This window comes from Periplaneta americana, chromosome 8, assembly GCF_040183065.1.
Source record: "Periplaneta americana isolate PAMFEO1 chromosome 8, P.americana_PAMFEO1_priV1, whole genome shotgun sequence".
Lineage (NCBI taxonomy): Eukaryota > Metazoa > Arthropoda > Insecta > Blattodea > Blattidae > Periplaneta > Periplaneta americana.
The window spans coordinates 50925070-50946494 of record NC_091124.1 but is presented as its reverse complement, the minus strand read 5'-3'; the positions used below and the strand labels follow the sequence as shown (position 1 = coordinate 50946494).

The window sequence follows — 21425 nt, the reverse complement described above, 5'->3', positions numbered from 1 at the left end:
TCTTCTCTTTCGGAAATTATCCTCACCAGTCTTGGTAAGAAATCAACATTTTCAAATATCAAGCCCATCATTCTCCTCGCCATGATGAAAATTATTGTCGTTAATGCAGGATTATTATTTAAATGGCCAAATATTGACCAATTAACTTAAATGTAGTTTAATGAGAGCTTAAAGCCCAATTTGTGTTGGTGAAGTGCATTGTCCCTATAAATGTCAATTAAAGAGATTTTAAGCGACAATTAAATTTAAATAACCTTGGTGAATTTGTTTAAAATAATTTAAGGGCTGAAATTTTGGAAATTTCATTGAACATTTTTATTTTTTATTTTACCCCTAAAATATTTTAATTTTTCCTCTTAAAACATTATTTTGCCAATCTTCCATGTTTCAAGTCCCTCGTGGACATTATCAAAAGAGAGTGGTGCAATTTCAGAAGTTTTTCTCAATCTATGGTGAATGCTCTGTCTCATCTCGCCAAAAACCATCTCGCTATCAGTAATTTCATCGATGCTAAATAACTACAATAGTACACTATCTAGCGTGTTTCAACCAATTATGGCTGTTTATCGCTACAATTTTATAACTTCCTTAGCACTTATTTGTTTTTATCATTTCCCTAGCATTTGTTTGTTTTTTTCACTTCTCTAGCATTTGCTTCTTTGTTTGCCAACATTTCAAAATACAAATTCTTTACGGTACTACAAAACATGCTTTGTTTCCCGCATAGATAATCAGCTGAAAATGGCGGCTCCGTTCAAACGTTTTGGTGAAGCTAACATTAGTGAAATATAATTTAGTAAGTCAATATTTTATTGTAATAGAGTACTTTATTTCTTCTAATCTTTATATACTTTCTCCTAATCGTGTAATAGTCAATTAAATCCCACACGAGTTCTGATTTTCTCTAGATAAATCAAAACCCATAGTGAGGTTGCTGTTGATAAGGAGCATTTTTGTACATGTTTATAAAAATAAGGCAGCTTTGAAAATAAGTGTGTAAGAGGCATGGGAAGGAAACAATAGGGACAGAATAAGCACAGAATGATTTGCGAAGTTTGACGAGCACAGAAGTAATTTTCAATAAAATACCCACTGTATACTGTTGTCACGCCAGGAGAAGGCGGCTGAAGTACTTAGACGGGGCGGAGGGGAAACAGTCGCGCATGCGCACCGCGCTGTTCACTGCAATATTCCTGTTTCACAAACATCTACTGCACGTGTCTATGAGTCTTTGCGACTTTGTGAAAATAATAGTGGGGTTTTTACTGTAGTGTTTTATTAGTTTCAACAAGACAATTGTTTTCAGTATACCACAAATCTTGTATTGCTTTAGTTATCCTTTGCTTTTCGTGTTAATAGTGTTGATAATAATATAGTTAATAGAATTTATGTTATTGTATACTGTTATTTAGGTTTACAGCAGTTCTTTGTTTATTGTAAATACTGTATGTCGACAAAGAGGAAACAAGGATTGACAATCCATAGCGAAGAAAGGAATATTATTAGAAGTGAAAAATAATTCTGTGCTGAAGAAAAAGAACAACAGTGCCTTTGCATTCCTCTTAAGAAACCTACAGCAAAGGTAGAAAAGTACTCTAATCTATACACAAGAACAATACAGCGTATAAGGAATGAAAGACTGCACAGAAGAAAGTGCGTTGTCGACACCTGAGGGATAAAAAAAATGTAAACGTCCAGACTACCGAAACGCAAATGTAGATGACTTCGACGGGAGATTGACAAAAAAGATGTAATTGAGAATCTTTATTTGAAAAAGAAAGAGGGCCACCGGCGTAGCTCAGGAGGTAGCGCGTTTGCCTGCTGATTTGCAGTTGTGCTCGGGAGTGAGTTCGATTCCCGTTTGCGCTGACTACCTGGTTGGGTTTTTTCAGAGGTTTTCCCAAGCGGAAGGCGAATGTCAGGTAATCTATGGCGAATCCTTGGTTTCATTTCACCAAATACCATCTCGCCATCATCAATTCAATCGACACTGAAGAAGCTAGTAGTTATTACAGTGTCGTTAAATAAGAAGTAAAAAAATAGTACCAAGCTGCAACAAACGTCCACCCTTTTACAAGAGAAAATTGATTTGAAATGAAAGACAACATTAAGACGAATACTGAAGAAAAAGGATTTCAGGTGGAAGAAGTGTGCAGCAAAAAAAAATTGAAGAAAACACTACAAATTAGAATACGTGAAGACATCTACAACAAATAAGAAAGCTTAGGAAAGCGGAAAAACAGATTTTGTATCTGGACGAAATGCGGATAGATAGGCCTACCAATTTAACGTTTCCCAAGTTCTGGCACGATAAAAATGTTACGGGAATTTTGACTACCGTAAATGTGTCCAGAACACTCATTGTTGTTCATCAGGATGGGGGCGGTGGGGCTAATGGCTTTGTTGAGAGATTCGAATTAATATACACGGCTGAAACATAAACAGACGATTATCATGGACAGATCATACTCCAGAAATTTTGAAAAATGTGATAATGGTAGTCATAGCGACAGCACCGAAGATGCGGAATCTTTTATGTCTGACTCCGTTCCCGTGTAGCCAAGTAAGTGGACGAAGTTTTCAGGTCAGAGTGTAGCGTAAAGTTCCCCCGTCCCGCCTATCTACACCCCGCGCCAACTCGTAGCGCGAAGACAGTATAAGAAATTGGGTCCGAATTCTAATAGTTATGCAATTATGATTTTTTTTAAACCACATTATCTTGGACCAATATTCTCTGGGTAAACCAAGTTCCGGTTACCATCAGAAGGAACACGAGCCTCTATTACCGTTGTACTCCTACATGATACACGCGAACATAATCACGATGTGATGTATAAACGCCTGTCTATATGCTAACAGCAACTCCAATCATAACGTGGACCTTATTTGTCTCCGCCAAAGTGGCTTTAGCAAACGACAAACGTAGCCTCATCAGACGCGCGTGCTCTACGATCAGCTGTTTGCAGGGTTGCCAGGTATCTTCCGAGCAAAATCGTGATATCAGAAGCTAACTTGAAGAATTATCAATATTGTGTCATTTATCACTTTCGTTGTTGTTATGCGTTCTCACGTGAGTATTTCTCAGAAACTTCCGAATCCAGAAAATAACTGCGGGAATATATTGCCAAACAGTCTAAAGAAAAATTAACTATGACTGTGCTGTTAATGTCACTTTCGCCTCTGTGAGAAACACTAAAATACAAAGGAGGCACACAGCACAATTATTACGTTTTTCTTAAGTATTCAAATCGATGAGAGTCCCAAGGTCGATACACTTAAGAAAAATGGAATCGGATCGTATTCAATATGTTAAACGCATGAAAGATCGTCATTTGTTTGAACTATCATCTGTTTTACCAAGAGCGAGCACAATTTTTGCATGCTGAAGAGTCGTGTTATATGTAACACGTAATATTCTCCATTATCGACCAGAATATTAAGTTTTCATGTGCCTCATTTCGAAAACACAACGTAGTTCATAGTCAAGGCCTACAGGACGACCAACATGCTAACATGTCAATGATATGTTAACCAACATAACTACTTTCGAAACTTCAGCTTACGTATTTAAATCGTTTTCAATACGTATAGAAAATTGCATGAAAATAAGCCTAGCCGTCCACTGGCACCGTAAACGGCCCAATATTTGTTAGGCCGTATACGGCCGAATGCCGGACAACCGGCAGAAGAGCCGATCGATCGTCCACCGGAGCCGACACTTCGGCCGTCAATTACCAATTGTATGTCCTCGTGCTACATGCTTACACTTAATACATACATACATACATACATACATACATACATACATACATACATACATACATACCTACCTACATTACAGCCAAAGGCGTGGCTCAGTCGGTTAAGGCGCTTGCCTGCCGGTAAAGCTTTTCAACTGAATAATAACAGGCATTTCCCACATTTATTCTGCGTTTAATTACCTCCCGAGTGTCATTTATATTTGTTACTGTTGCTCCAAGATATTTGAATTTTTCCACTTCTTCGAAGGATAAATCTCCAATTTTTATATTTCCATTTCGTATAAAATTCTGGTCACGAGACATATATACTTAGTCTTTTCGGAATTTACTTTCAAATCTATCGCTTTACTTGCTTCAAGTAAAATTTCTGTGTTTTCCCTAATCGTTTGAGGATTTTCTCTTACCATATTCACGTCATCTGCTTAGACAAGAAGTTGATGTAACCCGTTCAATTCCAAACCCTCTCTGTTATCCTGAACTTTCCTAATGGCGTATACGGACTCTGCTGTAAGTTTCACTGACACACATTTTAATTAATCGAACCAGTTTCTTGGGAATACCAAATTCAATAAGAATATTATATAAAACTTCTCTCTTAACCGAGTCATATGCCTTTTTGAAATCTACGAATAACTGATGTACTGTACCCTTATACTTCCATTTTTTCTCCAATATCTGTCGAATACAAAGAATCTGATCAATAGTCGATCTATTAGTCTAAAACCGCACTGTTGATCCCCAATAATTTCATCTACATATGGAGTTAACTTTCTCAAAAGAATATTGAACAAAATTTTGTACGATGTTATCAAAAGTGGTATTCCTCGAAAGTTATTACAGTTAGTCTTGTCCCCTTTTTAAAAATAGATCAAATTATGAACTCCTTCCATTGTTCTGGTACAATTTTCTCCTGCTTATTATTATTATTATTATTATTATTATTATTATTATTATTATTAGAATGAATGTGGAGGACATGTTTCTATTATTGGACAATCCTCACCTTATGAGGAGACTGAGGACGAAACGACGAAAATATAGGGTATATCCGATACTTAGAAAAAGGTGTCGCCTGGGTAAGTTTCATCATCTACACCTACACAATAAACTTCTAGAAGATAGTGCTAAGTTTTTCGATTACTATGGGATGAATTTTGATACATTTCAATATATTTTAAATGTAATTCGTCCATCAATCTCAAAACGGTCAAATTTCAGAGAAGTTGTACCACCTGAGAAACGTTTGCCAGTGATATTAAAGTAGTACATGAATAATAATTTAAGCCTTAAAAATTGTATTTCACTTGTTTAATGAAAAAAAAAATACAAGATCTAATTAATTTTTCGGCGTTTATGGCGAAATTTATGGAAACAGTGACCACGTGTTGCTCTGTTCGGCCGAATGAGACCGGAAAATCCCATCTGAATTGGATCCAGTCGTCATTCGGTCGTCTTAACCCGCAAACGGCCGAATAGGGCGAGTGTAATGGACGCGCGCCAATGCATTCTCTTGTTGTGGGATCATTCGGCCGTGTACGACCGCAAACGGCCGAGTTGTTATTCGGCCGAATTCGGTTCCAGTGGACGGCCAGCCTAAGGTTCGGGGATCGTATTCAATACGGTAAGGGTACTGAAATCGATATGAATACTTCATGAAAAAAATAGTAGGCCTAAGTGAATACTATAATCGTCTTTTCCTTCTATTAACCACAAATATGTTTTAACCATTCACTATTAAATTTACTTTGCAAGTTCTGTTTCTTTTTCGGAATCGATACTGCAATAGTTTCACTATCCGACAATGAACCTAAGTTTAAATAACAGTTCACTAAACTGTAAACACCAGCAATAAACCATATCTGTCACGAGTATAAAATTCAAAATTAAAAACGCTATATTTATTGCCACTGAACGCATTTAAAATACGCGCTGTTTACCAACAGCGAGAGACAAGTATTGAAACGGATTAGCCACTACTGCGTTAGAATTCGGGGGAAGTATCGTGTTGCGACCCTCACGACCGTCAGCAGAGTTATACAGTACAGTGTTTCCATTTGAGTCCAATCAAAATATTGGAGAATTGGAAATACAGGTGCATTTTTTTAAATGTGGTTTAATATCTGGGGGAGGGGGGGGGGGAGAAAAAAATTGTTACCAACCTCAACTGGTTTTAACAGGGATTCGGGATTCCACCAGGAAAATCGGGAGAATCCCGCCTAAATAGGGGTACCTGGCAATCCTGGTTGTTTGGGCAGCACAATTCACATTTAAATCTTGAATATTGCAAAAACTCCACATGTCCATTTGAGTAAATTTTTCAGAAGGCACAAAAAACTGATTATTTTCAAAAGCGTTTGGTATTTTGAAGCGACTATTTTTATTAAAGGATAATACTCACAGTCTAGTATATACAGTCACGAAGCTCAATAAGTAGTAAATATGTATCCATAGACAGTTGCTAACCACTAGGATCGCTACTATCGCCTCATTACAGACAATGCGAAATAGTACCTGCATTGTCTATTGTTCCTAGTACCCTCACAAACTCAAGCTTCGTGACTGTATATACTAGACTGGTGGACAGGTAAACCTCCCACAAAATTATATCCTCACTACCATCCATGTTATTACAAACTCTTCACAACTGATTCAATATTGATTCTATTCCATTATTCCATACTATATATTATCCACTGGGCCAGCAACTGCAATTTGCCTGTTGGTACAATCCACTTCAAGCAACCTATCACTCTATTCTTTGTGTGGGTCATTCTTTGAAGGATTTGTTAATAACGTCGAACACTTGAAACTGAGATGTCGTCTTCCATTGTATGATAACTGAAACAGTACTCATTTCTGTTATCTGCTTCTTCATTCTGTCAGTTGGGTGACCATGAAAAGAATAATGAATTTAAAAAGTACTTGATCATCATCCCACCATAAATGTTACATCAGCCAGTCAGCAATCACTCCTTAGTCATCTAGGCCTTCTCCTGGAGGTAACTGCTTTTTAAGAAGAGTTTTCCGTTTTAGAATTACATATGGTGGCAGTCAGCAAGTTCTATTAAGTAGACTTCTTTCAGGACTGAAAAAGGCTAGGCTGCGATTATAGTATGGGTCTGAGTAAGGTTTTCAAACAGTTGGTTTTATGCAAAACAGAAAAAAATCATAATAGATTTGGGCCCATATGGTATTACTATTAATTATTTTATTAATCATTTTTCTATATACACTTTTAACACTTATACAGGGTGTTTCCGAGGTGATGTTACAAACTTTCAGGAATGATGGCGAAGGGCACATGTATCAATTTGAGATAAGGAACCCTGATCCGGAAATGACCGAGTCGAAAGTTACAAGCAAAAATAGTTCTGTGGAAATGAAATAATTTTATTCCTCTGTACACCTTATATATGTGTATTTATCTGTACATCTTACACATACTGTATTCATCTGACGTTGTTTACGTTGTCTACTTACAGTATTCCATTCAGTGCGCTGTCTGAGGGATGGGGACAGGAAACTACACTAAAGCAATGCAGATAGCATAATGCGTAACGAACATGGTCGGTCCTGATATGCACGTCTGTAGACAGCAGTGTATGTGTACAAGTTGCAGTGTCCAGTCGATCAGTCCTAGTGAAATGGAGGAGTACACGAGACCGGAATAAGCAGATCTGATTTTCGAATACGGATGAGCCAATGGGAACAGTAGACAAGCTCACAGATTGTATCAGTACAAGTACCTACGTAGGAGGCATCCGGCCCATATCATTTTTCCATGACTGTTCCAAAAGTTAATGGAAGGAGGGCACATGGTGCCAAATTACAATTCCATTTCCACACAACTATTTTTGCTTATAACTTTCGACTCAGTCATTTCCGGACCATGGTTCATTATCTCAAATTGATACATGTGCCCTTCGCCATCATCCCTGAAAGTTTGTAACACCACCTCGGAAACATCCTGTATATCACCGATTAAATTTCCAACTTCTCGACCGTGTTAATTAAATTAAATTATGGTTTATTTAATGACGCTCGCAACTGCAGAGATATCAGCGTCGCCAGTGTGCCGGAATTTTGTTCCACAGGAGTTCTTTTACATGCCAGTAAATCTACTGACATGAGCTTGGCGATTTAAACACACTTAAATGTCATCGACCTAGGCCGGGATCGAACCCGCAACCTCGAGCACAGAAGGCCAGTGCTATACCGACTATGCTACCTAGGCCGACTACCGTGTTAATATTTAGGATTTACCTGGTTTGACTAGTTTCGTAGACTTGTGCTTCATTGTGCGCGAGATCTCCACTAGGCTTTGGGCAATGAAGTACAAGACTTGGAAACTAGTCAAGCAAGGTAAATCCTAAATATTAACATTGTAAAGAAGTTGGAAATTTAATCAGTATTTTATTAATGTTAAAATTGTCATAACACAGTACCAGTAGTTACTTTTAACAAATCGAAGCCATGTTTACATAATAAACTTTTACTTGTATATAGAATTATCATAGTTGAAATTTCTAGTCTTAATTATATGAATTATTAATGCCATTAATGAAGTATAGGACCTCAGAAACTTACTTGTATGGCAGAACATTGTAGACCTCACGTAACCATGTGAAGGATGGATGATTTGCATTTGATGTTAAGGTGTGGAAGTAGGCTATAACGTAATCACTCTTCACCAAGGGATCCAAGAGGTAAATTAGGTACAATAATGCCTGTAACAATAAAATTACATTATAAGAATATATGCTTGCTTAATTTATCTAAATGGATGACAATCAATGGTGATGACGTGATGAGCTAATGAGAAAGATGCGTATCCCAGAAAATCTCCCCCAATATTGTCTTTGTTCTTCACAAATTTCATTTGGACACAGTAATAAGAATCGGGTCTCAAGGGTTAAATGCAATACTGCTACCTTTCTGCTAATGATTCACATTATAATTAACATTTGCAATAAACATTAATCTTACTTACTCACTGGCTTTTAAGGAACCCGGAGGTTCATTGCCGCCCTCACATAAGCCCGCCATTGGTCCCTATCCTGAGCAAGATTAATCCATTCTCTATCATCATATCTCACCTCCCTGAAATCCATTTTAATATTATCTTCCCATCTACGCCTCGGCCTCCCTAAAGGTCTTTTTCCCTCCGGCCTCCCAACTAACACTCTATATGCATTTCTGGATTCGCCCATACGTGCTACATGCCCTGCCCATCTCAAACGTCTGGATTTAATGTTCCTAATTATGTCAGGTGAAGAATACAATGCATGCAGTTCTGCGTTGTGTAACTTTCTCCATTCTCCTGTAACTTCATCCCTCTTAGTCCCAAATATTTTCCTAAGCACCTTATTCTCAAACTCCCTTAACCTATGTTCCTCTCTCAAAGTGAGAGTCCAAGTTTCACAACCATAAAGAACAACCGGTAATATAACTGTTTTATAAATTCTAACTTTCAGATTTTTTGACAGCAGACTGGATGATAAAAGTTTCTCAACCGAATAATAACAGGCATTTCCCATATTTGTTATGTGTTTAATTTCTTCCCGAGTATCATTTATATTTGTTACTGTTGCTCCCAGATATTTGAATTTCTCCACTTCTTCAAAAGATAAATTTCCAATTTTTATATTTCCATTTCGTACAATATTCTCGTCACGAGACAATCATATACTTTGTCTTTTCGGGGTTTACTTCCAAACCTATCGCTTTTCTTGCTTCAAGTAAAATTTCCGTGTTTTCCCTAATCGTTTGTGGATTTTCTCCTAACATATTCACGTCATCCGCATAAACAAGCAGCTGATGTAACCCGTTCAATTCCAAACCCTCTCTGTTATCTTGGACTTTCCTAATGGCATACTCTAGAGCAAAGTTAAAAAGTAAAGGAGACAGTGCATCTCCTTGCTTCAGTCCACAGTGAATTGGAAACGCATCTGACAGAAACTGACCTATACGAACTCTGCTGTACGTTTCACTGAGACACATTTTAATTAATCGAACTAGTTTCTTGGGAATATCAAATTCCATAAGAATATCATATAAAACTTCTCTCTTAACCGAGTCATATGCCTTTTTGAAATCTATGGATAACTGATGCACTGTACCCTTATACTCCCATTTTTTCTCCATTATCTGTCGAATACAAAGTATCTGGTCAATAGTTGATCTGTTACGCCTAAAACCACACTGATGATCCCCAATAATTTCATCTACATATGGAGTTAACCTTCTCAAAAGAATATTGGACAAAATTTTGTACGACGTCAACAAAAGTGATATTCCTCGAAAGTTACTACAATTAGTCTTGTCCCCCTTCTTAAAGATAGGTACGATTATGGACCCCTTCCATTGATCTGGTATAATTTCCTTTTCCCAAATAGCAAGTACAAGCTTATAAATTTCGTTAGATAATGCGCTTCCACCCTCTTGTATTAATTTTGCTGGAATTTGATCGATACCTGGAGACTTGTACTTTTTCAGATTTTCTATCGCAATTTCGACTTCAGAAAGTGTGGGTTCGGGTACATATGGCTCAGCAGTTTGTATTTCAATTTCGTCCCGATCATTCCTATTTGGCCTATGTATATTTAGTAGTTGTCCAAAATAGTTTTTCCATCTGTTCAGGATTGAATGAGCGTCTGCAAGCAAGTCACCATTCTCATCCTTGATCACGTTTACCCTTGCCTGATATCCATTCTTGAATTCCTTTATGCCCTTATATAAATCTCTAATATTTTTATTTTTACTATTTGTTTCTACCTCATTCAGTTTTTCCTTCAAGTAATCTCTCTTTTTATTCCTAAGCGTACGATTTGCTTCTCGTCTTTTATTGAAATAATTATCTCTATTCGCCTCAACTGGATGCTGTAAGAACTTCAATTTTGCCTGTTTCCTTCTTTCTACTGCCATGCAACAATCTTCATCAAACATTAATCTAGGACAAAGAAACTCCATAATGAAAATTCACCCTGAATTTTCAACATTTTCCATTATTGGGTTCAATCAAAAACTAAACATCTGATTATAAATGATATTTAAATTGATTCAATGTACAAAGTATTTTGTGGTCTGATTTTTTTTAATGTGTCTATGTATTAACTTTGTAGATGAACTACACCCGAACACGTGCTTAACTCACACGAGTGTTCCTGATTTTTTAACTTTCTGGAACCTGGAGTATAGTACGAGTAAACTTCAAACACGCACTTAGTTTAAAATTTGCTACTAGGTGGAGTTGTTATCGATCACTTCTTTTCTGTGCTTATCAAGCTCCTAACATCTCTTGGGACTTAAGGATGGTTCACAATAAACCGGAAACGAGAATCGGAACGAAAACGAAAACGGTAAAATTATTAAAATGTGTACATTTAAATGTGAGCATTCACAATTAACGAAAAGCTTACCGGAGCCCGGGATCGGGAACGGAGAGTTGGCCAAGTTTCAACTTTGGCGTTCACGTTTCCGATCACAGCCCACTAGATTCATTCTATTGCTATCTAAAAGCTATTTTGTAGTATATTTTGTAGCAAGAAAACCGTGACATAACCTATGCATTATTTTTTTCTGTGCTGTGCATCATGGAGCAAGTTTTATTTGATGAGATTCTAATATTGAGTGTTGAGGAAAATCCTCACGTTTACTATAAGCGGCGAGCCTCGTATAAAGATGAGAAAATGAAGGAGAATATGTGGTTTTCAATAGCTGCATCTTTGAACACCGATAGTAAGTGAATCAGATTTTATTACTGTATTGGTTGTATTACACACTACATATTCATGCTACAATTCAGTAACTATTGTTGTGCTCATTTTTGTTCTATTACAATAATGTTTCTTCTCTCATTATTTTACGTTATGGTAGACTTAAAATAGGTTGTGAGAATAAAGATGCATGGGCATATTTATAGTACCGTACCTAATGAAATGTTTCAGTTGAAATTTCGAAGTTGGTTAACCTGTGTTTATGTTGGCTGCCTTGTACTCATGAGAGAACGCTATTGGTCAATTATACACAAATAACATCAGAATGCGTAATATCGACTTTACATATCGTTATTGACATGCATATCGATATGCATAGTCGTCTACGTTCTCGGTTTATTGTGAATAAAAAATTTTCATATTCACGTTCTCTGCTTCTCATTTTCATTCTGGTTCTCGTTCCCGGTTTATTGTGAACCAGCCTTTACAGGAAGCACAAGAAAATCGATTCAATCATTGCAATGCATGTTTCAACTATTTGTAAATGAAAATGACGACCAGCAACTCAACGCCAAGGCACCGTAGGACATTCTTTCGAAAGTAAGTACACAGTAAACGTTATATTTAAGAGTAAAAAAATTATGATATAAAATGTATGTGCAGAGACCCGGAGTATAATATAATATACCTGCATTTGTACCCTAACTGTAACCTGCATAATTTCTTCAGCATTTTTTCTCATTTCAGTGACTTTTTTGAAGTGTAAAATTACAGTATATTGAACTTTAAAATAAAACAAAAAATGTCTCAGAAGGTTATATCTTTTAGAGCGCACAATCTAGATAATACAATGACTTTATCCTTGATCGCATATTTCACTTAAATTATCAGTTATCACCATACTTCAAGGTTCCGTGATACACCAGACCTGTTTCATAGTATCAACCAGCAACACACATTGCAACATAACGGTTTACAATCGTCGAAAGTATTTTTTGCTATGACATACAACTGAACATTGAGCATATTTTCTAATATCGCATCGTCTTTGCCAAGATTACATTAAAATCGTCCCTATCCTACCTAACATTTTAAACTAAATCACGTGCATGCTTTGTTTCATGTGCAGAAATAATGACAAAATATTCTTAAACTGTAGCTTGAACAAAGACTACATGTCATTCGTTTTCTCGTGAAATCGAATGGATCCGCCGTAGCTCATAGTAACAACCTTTTGGTGGGGGTTAGTGAGCTATCTAGCTGCAAGTCGAAGCATAGCGAGAGAAGGAAGTTTCCCAGTCAACTTTCTTCTTGCCGTTAAGTGCAAGTAGGTTTCACGAGATAACGAATGGCCTTTACCAGCACTACTTGGGCCAAACTCTTCCACAGAGAATGGCATGACAAAGATTGAGCGCGTCTATAAAATATCTCTAAATGTATGTTATTTCATGGTTAAGCGAGTCAAACTGCTATCGAGTACTGCTACATTCTATTAAGACCATACTATTTTGCAGAGAACGTTCTAAAAGGCAGTGACGGCAGCATTTGAAGAAAGCTGCACAGAATGGATGAAAAGGATGGGGAAATAAGACAGTGCCAGATTCATTGCTCTACGATTTGACAAAAAACTTTAAGGCCCAATTGTATAAAACTCCCTGACTAATGATCAACTTTGATCGAAGATCGAAAAGTGAACCGAGTTCAGACACTTCTTCTATTGTATAAACTTTTCTCCGATCAATTACCTTGGTTCAAATGCAATCTAAGTTCACGTGAAAAGGATTTGGCAACATCGCATAAACAGGTGAAATATGTGATGCGCTGACCATGTTGTACAAGTTTGTTCAGTGTTGCCAATCTAGCGACTTTAACTCTTTTTCAATAACAATTTCTTTTAACTTCTGTATTGCTTAAATAGGGGTTTAGCGAACTTTTTTGCACCCCATAGTGACAAAATTTAATCTTTCTTTGTTGATTAATGAGAAATATAGCGACTTTACAACTACTTTTTGGCGACTTTCCGTACACACTGTTGGAGACAATAGTTTATTTGTGCAATGTAAATAATGGCGGACAATAAGAAGAAGATTGACTGTTCTCCAAATTGTTATCATGTTATGGTGTTTGATACTGCTAAACATAATAAAGCTTTATAAAACGACAAATTGGAAATTTATGAATGTACCTATCACATCCATTAATAATTAATGGTTGTTATAAACATAATATAATTATAGGTTATGTTATTTGATACTGCTGAACACGATAGAGCCATATAAAATATAAGATTGTTTGTGTATTATGGCAAGAAATTAAAATATATATATAAGTGTAACTACCATATCTAATAATATTAATAACAATGGTTATTCTATTTGCACAGTCTGCCACTCATATATTTCAAACAGAAAAGAAATAACTGAACTTGGATCATCTAACTTAATCGGAGAAATTTCTTCAGTCAAAGTTGACTGTAGTTTGAGACAAATTAATCTCAGATTAGACTTTATAGAACACAAAATTCCAAGTTCAGCTAGAACAAGGATCAATTTAACCTCTGATCTAAGATTAAATGGTTTATACAATCGGCCCTAAAAGACTAAAGGATGGTTCACAATAAACCGGAAACGAGAACCAGAACGAGAATGGTAACGGAAAAATTGTTAAAATGTATATATTTACATGTAGCATTCACAATTATAAACGAGAAGCTCGTCGGAGTCCGGAAACGGAAACTTGAGGTTGCCCAAGTGTCAATTTTGCCGTTCTCGTTTCTGATCACAGCCTACTAGATTCATTCTGTTGCCACGATAAAGCTATTTGATCGTCACATATTTTGTAGCAAGGAGGCCATGACATAATTTCTTCTTCATGCATCGTTTCTAACCAACTCGGAAATTCAGTAGAATCACTTTCAATATACTCGTATGCTAAATGTATATGTAACCAGATTACCACGTGAACTGAATTCTTAAATATTGTGTCAAATTCTGAAGTTGGTTAACCTGTGCTTATGTTGACTGGTTTGTTCTCATGAGAGAACGTCATTGGTCAATTATAAAGTTGCCTCGTTTAATTATTAGGCAGCGGCATTCCTTTTAAGATTTGTAGGTCTTTATTGCATGCACCGATAATAAAATGAAAATGCGACGTTGTCACGTCTTGTTTGTTGCTGCTATATATTAATATAACATGGATATGGGCTAGGCTTAATTGCTCAAAGCATCAGTTAATTTGAAGATTATTTTTGTCTCTTGGTAAATTTTGGAGTAATCTAGTTTTGAAACAATTTTCGAAAACTTCACCTGTCATTTCATCGTGACTATCCGCTTTAGAATCTTGTATGTTTCTTGCAGATAAATAAAGACAATTGGGAACCCATCCCTCTCTTCCCCCAGCATGAAGCACCATGATACGCTTCCCTCTTGAAGATGGAGATTTCAAAATACAATTGCATGTGCCATCATCCCATCCTTTCCGAACAACATCGTGCGTATCGTACCATGTTTCCATCAAGAAATACAATTTGGGATCCTTCAGACCGCAGTTTATTTAGGCGTTGCAAATAATTATAATGGAATGCCACAATTCTTGCGGATTCCATAATAGCTTGTTTCCTTTTCAGGATATGAAAACGAAACCCAAGTTTTTTAACCAATTCTCTTAAGGTTGTTTCTCCATAAGGAAAACCGGAAAGTTTGACTTTTTGTAATAATTATTTTATTGTTAAGGATTGGCCCTTATTGTAAGAACTATATATTTCACGGCGAATGTAATCACACGTAAAACCATCTACTTTATTAAATTTTGTGACTTTGTGTCCACGCTTTTTAGGTGTCTTAGGTCCCTTTTTTACAGTTTTACTTACAGTATTTATATTTAATTTAAGAATTTTAGAGGTCTCCGAAATTTTTCCTTGACCTAAATTGTTTTTCAGAACATACGTGTGAGCATTGCACACAAACGTTTGACACTGCTTACATAATTTTGGTCTAGCTTTTGAATTTGAATTGTTATTTAACTCTGATTTATTATTATTATTATTATTATTATTATTATTATTATTATTACCATCGTCGTTATTGACGTTCATGGGTATCGGTTCCGACACTTCACTCGCTTCCCATGGCCTCCACATTTTTATTATACACTGAACTGTAATATAATTAATTTTCACTGTGAACTAGAACAAGACACACTGCTAAAATTTGCAACTCTGGTTTATACACTCCGCGTGGAGTATTGGAGCGGCCTTCAAAAGACTTGACGGTGACAATGGACAGCGCGACATAATTAAAATTATTGAAACTACAAAGCTTCCGTCCTCTTTGACACCGCTAGCCTACTAATTGAACATGGCTACTTTACACATATAACATCAGAATGCATAATATCGACGTTACATCTCGTTAGTAACATAGGCCTACATATCGACATGCATAGCAGTTTCCGTTCTCGGTTTATTGTGAATAAAAAAATCTTCACTTTCACGTCCTCAGTTTCCAATTCTCGTTCTGGTTCTCGTTCCCGGTTCATTGTGCACCAGCCTTAACAGTGCTATGAGTTTTTAGGCTTTCACGGAAATTGTAATCAGAATTAGGCTTTTGGGTATTCCACTGTGTCTTGGAATGGAATTTACGGGAGAGAGCACTATGGCCCAGCACTGCGACCTGTTACGATCTATTGCGCCAATTCTCAAGCTATACTTTTTTTTTTTTTTTTTTTGAAAGATGGGAATGACAGTTAAGCGGCCGAGCTTGGAACTACAATGCCATGTTGCGAATATGGACTACCACGCTGCCAGCTGATGGAAGCTAGCAATTGTCATTAAGATGGCTGACGTTAAAACATTCATTGACAATTTATTGACGCGAAGGTAAGAAAACAATACAAAAATCAACAGAGAATCAAACACGAAACGTACCAATGCTAACACTGTATGCACAATAAATGTTGCCAAGAGAGCTATTAAGCACTCGCCACGTGGGAATGGTAATTTTGGCAACTCAACCGTTGTTACCATAGCAACAGGTCTACCACGCTACGTTGTTTTTCAGTTTTTTTTTTTCCGATCGCAACGCTCCTGTCATGTCCCATCTTTCAAGAAAACAAGTATAGGCGCATTTCGCGCCTGCCATTTTGGATTGGTGCTATCAAGTCTTGCGGGATGTTGCGCATATCTTATTTTTATTTAATGTTCAATATCGCATATGCCTAGTTTGAAATCGAAAATTGCAATAACATAATGAATAGCAATTAAAATACAGTTACGTCACATGTAATGAGCGTATTATAGTATGGTCGAGCAAAAATATTATTACAACACAAGAAATTATTTTATAGAAAGCAATATGATTTAATAACAAATCATAGGTTGTCCTTAAATAATAATATTATATAAAATGCTGTTTCACAGCACACTGTTTTTGCATGTTATTTGAAAATGACCATAAATGAATTATAGTACACTGTAAACAAAATCCTTTATCGTAGCATTGCTATATTTAATATTAATTTCTAAACAGTTTATCAAGAAGTTAATTAGTAAATTCGTGGAAAGAATAATTTGTTACATTAAAAATATTACCTTGTCGAGGTTAATTTCCCTGAAGTGGAACCATTTTCCAACGAATACTATCACAGGCCTTCCAAACCGATCGACTCCACTTTGATAGAGGCAACCAATACCAGATATTTCTGACAAATCTTCTGTTTTGGCACGGCGAAGAAGACGTTCATACCTGCAAATTACAAAATTATATATGAATAAAAGTGTTAAAAGAGACTTATATAGGACTATATTATAGAAAATAAAACTGTTAATACAGAATTACGCAAAATCATCATATACTTTTGACGTAACTTAATTTTTATTCCTCTTTTTTTAATTTATTCTTCAGAAACGACACTGCTTTCCACTTTTATTAATGGAAAACCTAAATCTGTCTCAGCACCTTTATAAAGAAGTACATAATTCTACGTTAACTTCCATTAACGAAGAAAGTATTTAACACAACCCCAGAAAAAATACTGTCCAACAGCGGTCAGATAAGGTGATTTAGATGGCATTTCAACCGGTATGGCATAGTTGCGCCCCGCGGTCAATTCGGAGGCCTAGGCGTGGCATAGTTGCGCCCCGAAGAAATCAGATAGCAGAATGGACATGGCATAGTTGCGCCCCGATGGGCATAGTACACACGAAAGTGATTGTCATAAAATAAATAAATTACTTAAAAATATTATAGTAGTAGCTGCATTTTTAAGAACATCTTATCTATTTTACAGCTTCTGAATTCTCGATCACGTGGTTTAAAAAATGGAGCCTATCGATAATCCCTGCATAAACAGTAGAAAAACAGTTAATAAAGTACTGCCAACTTCATGGTGTTCATTTTAATGGTAGGCTATCGATAATCACTGCATAAACAGAAGAAAAGCAGTCAATAAAGTACTGCCAACTTCATGGTCTTCATTTTAACGGTGTCGATAATGAATATTAAATCGAATAAGAAATCAATATGGTTGGTTGATTACGAGGCTCGAATTTCCGTAATGCCTTTTTCTCTACCTTTTTCATCGAGGTGCAACTATGCCATGCCCATTTTTTCTACCTGATGGGAACGGGGATGCCCACAAAACAGGGACCCCTTTTTATCTGCTGCATTTAACCTGACCGTGGGGCGCAACCATGCCCTGCCCATTTCAACAGATGCACGTCTATAACAACCACTTTGTTGAATAAACTACGTTCATCTTCTCCCGCGAACTATATTGAGAGACTGTCATACTGAAGTTCATCAAGATTTTCCATGTGCAACATGAATCCTGGGAGTGAGTAGGTCTGCTACATTTGGAGGTACATTTAATCTGTTTCTGCGGTCTTTGTGTACCACAAAGCAAAGATATGCTTCTGAAAAATGTTTACAACATATACTGTAAGTGTAGAGTGTATAGTAATTTTTGCGCCATTGTGTACTTCCTCGTCACAAACATATGTTTATGATGAGTTGATAACAAGCACAACCATATTTCTTAGTCCTCTATCTCTCTCTCTCTCTCTCTCTCTCTAGTTGAAGGCGACCCTTGGTCTTAAAGCAGACAGGCCTATTAATTTGGCATTGTTCCTCATACATAGGGATTAAACTGGCAGCCCAGAGTCAAGTGTGAACTTGTACAGGTTGGTTTAATCCCCTTCATATTTCCAAGTGACAACGGGTAGTTCTCAAGGTATTTACACTTGGCTCTATCCAGTTCACAACACTGAAGATACCATATGTGAAAAAGTTTCTTTTTCCATCCCATAGAGTCCACACGTGGAATCGTCGGTGATATCTTAGACAGGACTTTTACGTATCTTTACAAGCGACAATGATATATCTACCACTGTATTTATAAGTCTACTTAGTGTAAAAAATGCAGAAATCGCTTTTGATGCATTTTATAGGTTATTACTAGATAAACAAGATTACGAAAGCATTCGACATTAACAAGAAACGAATTAAAGTAATTCTGAATCGACTTCAGAATACAACCTTAATAAATCAAACCGCACTAGTGGCCATGCCGTGCTGTGCCGAGCAAAATAATAATAATAATAATAATAATAATAATAATAATAATAATAATAATAATAATAATAATAATAATAATAATAAACGCGGGACGATGATCAAATGATCAGCAACACTATATTGTATTTTTGGTCCACGGAAAAGACTCTTCTTTTGAAAATACTCTTGTTTTACGAGAACACTTATAAAATACGAGCGATTCCGTAAAAAGCGCCATACTGTATATTTGACCCGGAAAAAATACCCTTCTTTTACATTTGCCGTTTCTCTGTTTAATACAAAATACAATTAATAGTCTTTAAAATACTATGAATTGTTTATTTTAGTATGGCAACGGAATGGCATTATTACTATCAATGAGGTTGTATTCTGGAGTCTAGCCATAATTTTTAATTTCTTTTCTACTTTTTTTTTTTAGTATATAAATGAGTTCAGAGCCATAGTGGGCCAAGCCCAAATATTAAAAACGGAGAAAACAAGACATAAAATTAAGTGATTACCATAATTTAACGAAACATATAGCAAGTAAGATAAAGTATACACACTAAAACTAAATGATACGCCAATCTTCATTAATCTATGGTATTCACTTAACTTTAACCCTTGCTTTCTCCGTTCTTTAATAAATGGCGCTTGGCCCACTATGGTTCCGAACCCTTCAAATATTCTACAACAATTAAAAAACAGCACTATTAGCCTAACATTTCACACTGAGATACAGACTCACTTGCTAATGTCGTCGTCAATATGCACGCAGCCTATTTGGACAGTTTTTAAATTATCAATCAAGAGATAAAAGATTATTGAGGAGACCTCTAAAACGCTGGCAGGACACCGTAACAGATCACGCACCAGGTATAAGGTAGTAGTGGCGGTGGTGGAAACAAATATTTTATAGGGTAATAATAATAATAATAATAATAATAATAATAATAATAATAATAATAATAATAATAATGTTTAGTAGGTTATTTTACAACGCTTTATCAACGTCTTAGGTTATTTAGCATCTGAATGAGATGAAGGTGATAATGCCGGTGAAATGAGTCCGGGGTCCAGCGCCGAAAGTTACCCAGCATTTGCTCATATTGGGTTGAGGGAAAACCCCGGAAAAAACCTCAACCATGTAACTTGCCCCGATCGGGAATCGAACCCGGGCCACCTGGTTTCGCGGCCAGATGTGCTAGCCGTTACTCCACAAGTGTGGACAATAATAATAATAATAATAATAATAATAATATTATTATTATTATTATTATTATTACTATTATTATTGAATTTCCAAATTTATAGAACCCTATTTTACCCGAAGGTATATTAGGGCTGTATAATAATAATAATAATAATAATAATAATAATAATAATAATAATAATAATAATAACAGCAGCAATATAAACAATAATATCTTATTTAAAGACGCTTTCAAATGCAGGAGTTATTTATTACGGGTAGGATTCTTTTACATGCCGGAAATCTACGACACGGAATCCACAGCTCTACGTTCCTTCCGGAGCAAGCTACGCTATGAATTTTATCGTCTTTTAAAATATATTTACCCTCGGCCAGGTCTGAAGCTGCGAAACTAGGACCCAGCAGCCAGCGTAAAAACCTGAAGGCCCACATGAACTTACAGTGATCAATGATCATCGTAAATTTTTATCAATATTATTTCAATAAAATCAATCAATAACGAAACACAATGGCAAGACAATAATGCTGTTCATCAAAGCTGTCTTTGAAAGTCAGTAGTACTTAACATAATATAGGATCCACCGTTGTGGAGCTAACGGTTAGGATGCCTGACCGTGAAACGAGCGGGCCCGGGTTCAAATCTTGGTTGGGACAAGTTATTTGGTTGAGGTTTTTTCCGGGGTTTTCCCTCAACCCAATAAGAGCAAATAATGCCGGGTAACTTTCGGCGTTGGATCTAGACTCATTTCGCTGGCATTATCACCTTCATCTCATTCAGACGTTATATAACCATAGCAGTTGAAAAAGCGTCGTAATATAACCAACTAAAAAGTATAATATAGGCCTACTATAGGGTAATTCCGGGTTAGATGGCCATAGTTTTTTAAATCACTTAGAACAGGGTAACCGATTGGTAAAGAAATACGAAACAAATCAAATACGTTCCTTCTAGGTTATATTTCTCCACTACAGTGCCTCAGGGCGCATAGAATTCACTGATGTAATAAAAAAATACGTTTGAAATATAATAGGCCACTGGCCATCTCACCCAACATATGTGAGGTGAGATGGCCATAGGATATTGGGATAGATGGCCACCATAATTTTTAAGTAAATTCATAACAATTTTTTGTAAAAGAATGAGGTTTTATGTACTGGACACATAAATATAGTGTCTAAGTGCATA

General features: G+C 36.3%; 1 protein-coding gene across 2 annotated transcripts in view; it reads right to left on the bottom strand.

Moving 5' to 3' along the window:
- The window catches only part of Gdap2 (ganglioside induced differentiation associated protein 2), a 407655-nt gene that overhangs the window by 12304 nt on the left and 373926 nt on the right, over positions 1-21425 (bottom strand). For both annotated transcript variants that reach the window (XM_069832879.1, XM_069832880.1), the window contains 2 exons: positions 17064-17217; positions 8349-8488 (listed from right to left, as the gene is read on the bottom strand). In XM_069832879.1, coding sequence (XP_069688980.1) covers positions 8349-8488; positions 17064-17217 — 294 coding nt within the window. The remainder of the gene's footprint in view (positions 1-8348; positions 8489-17063; positions 17218-21425) is intronic.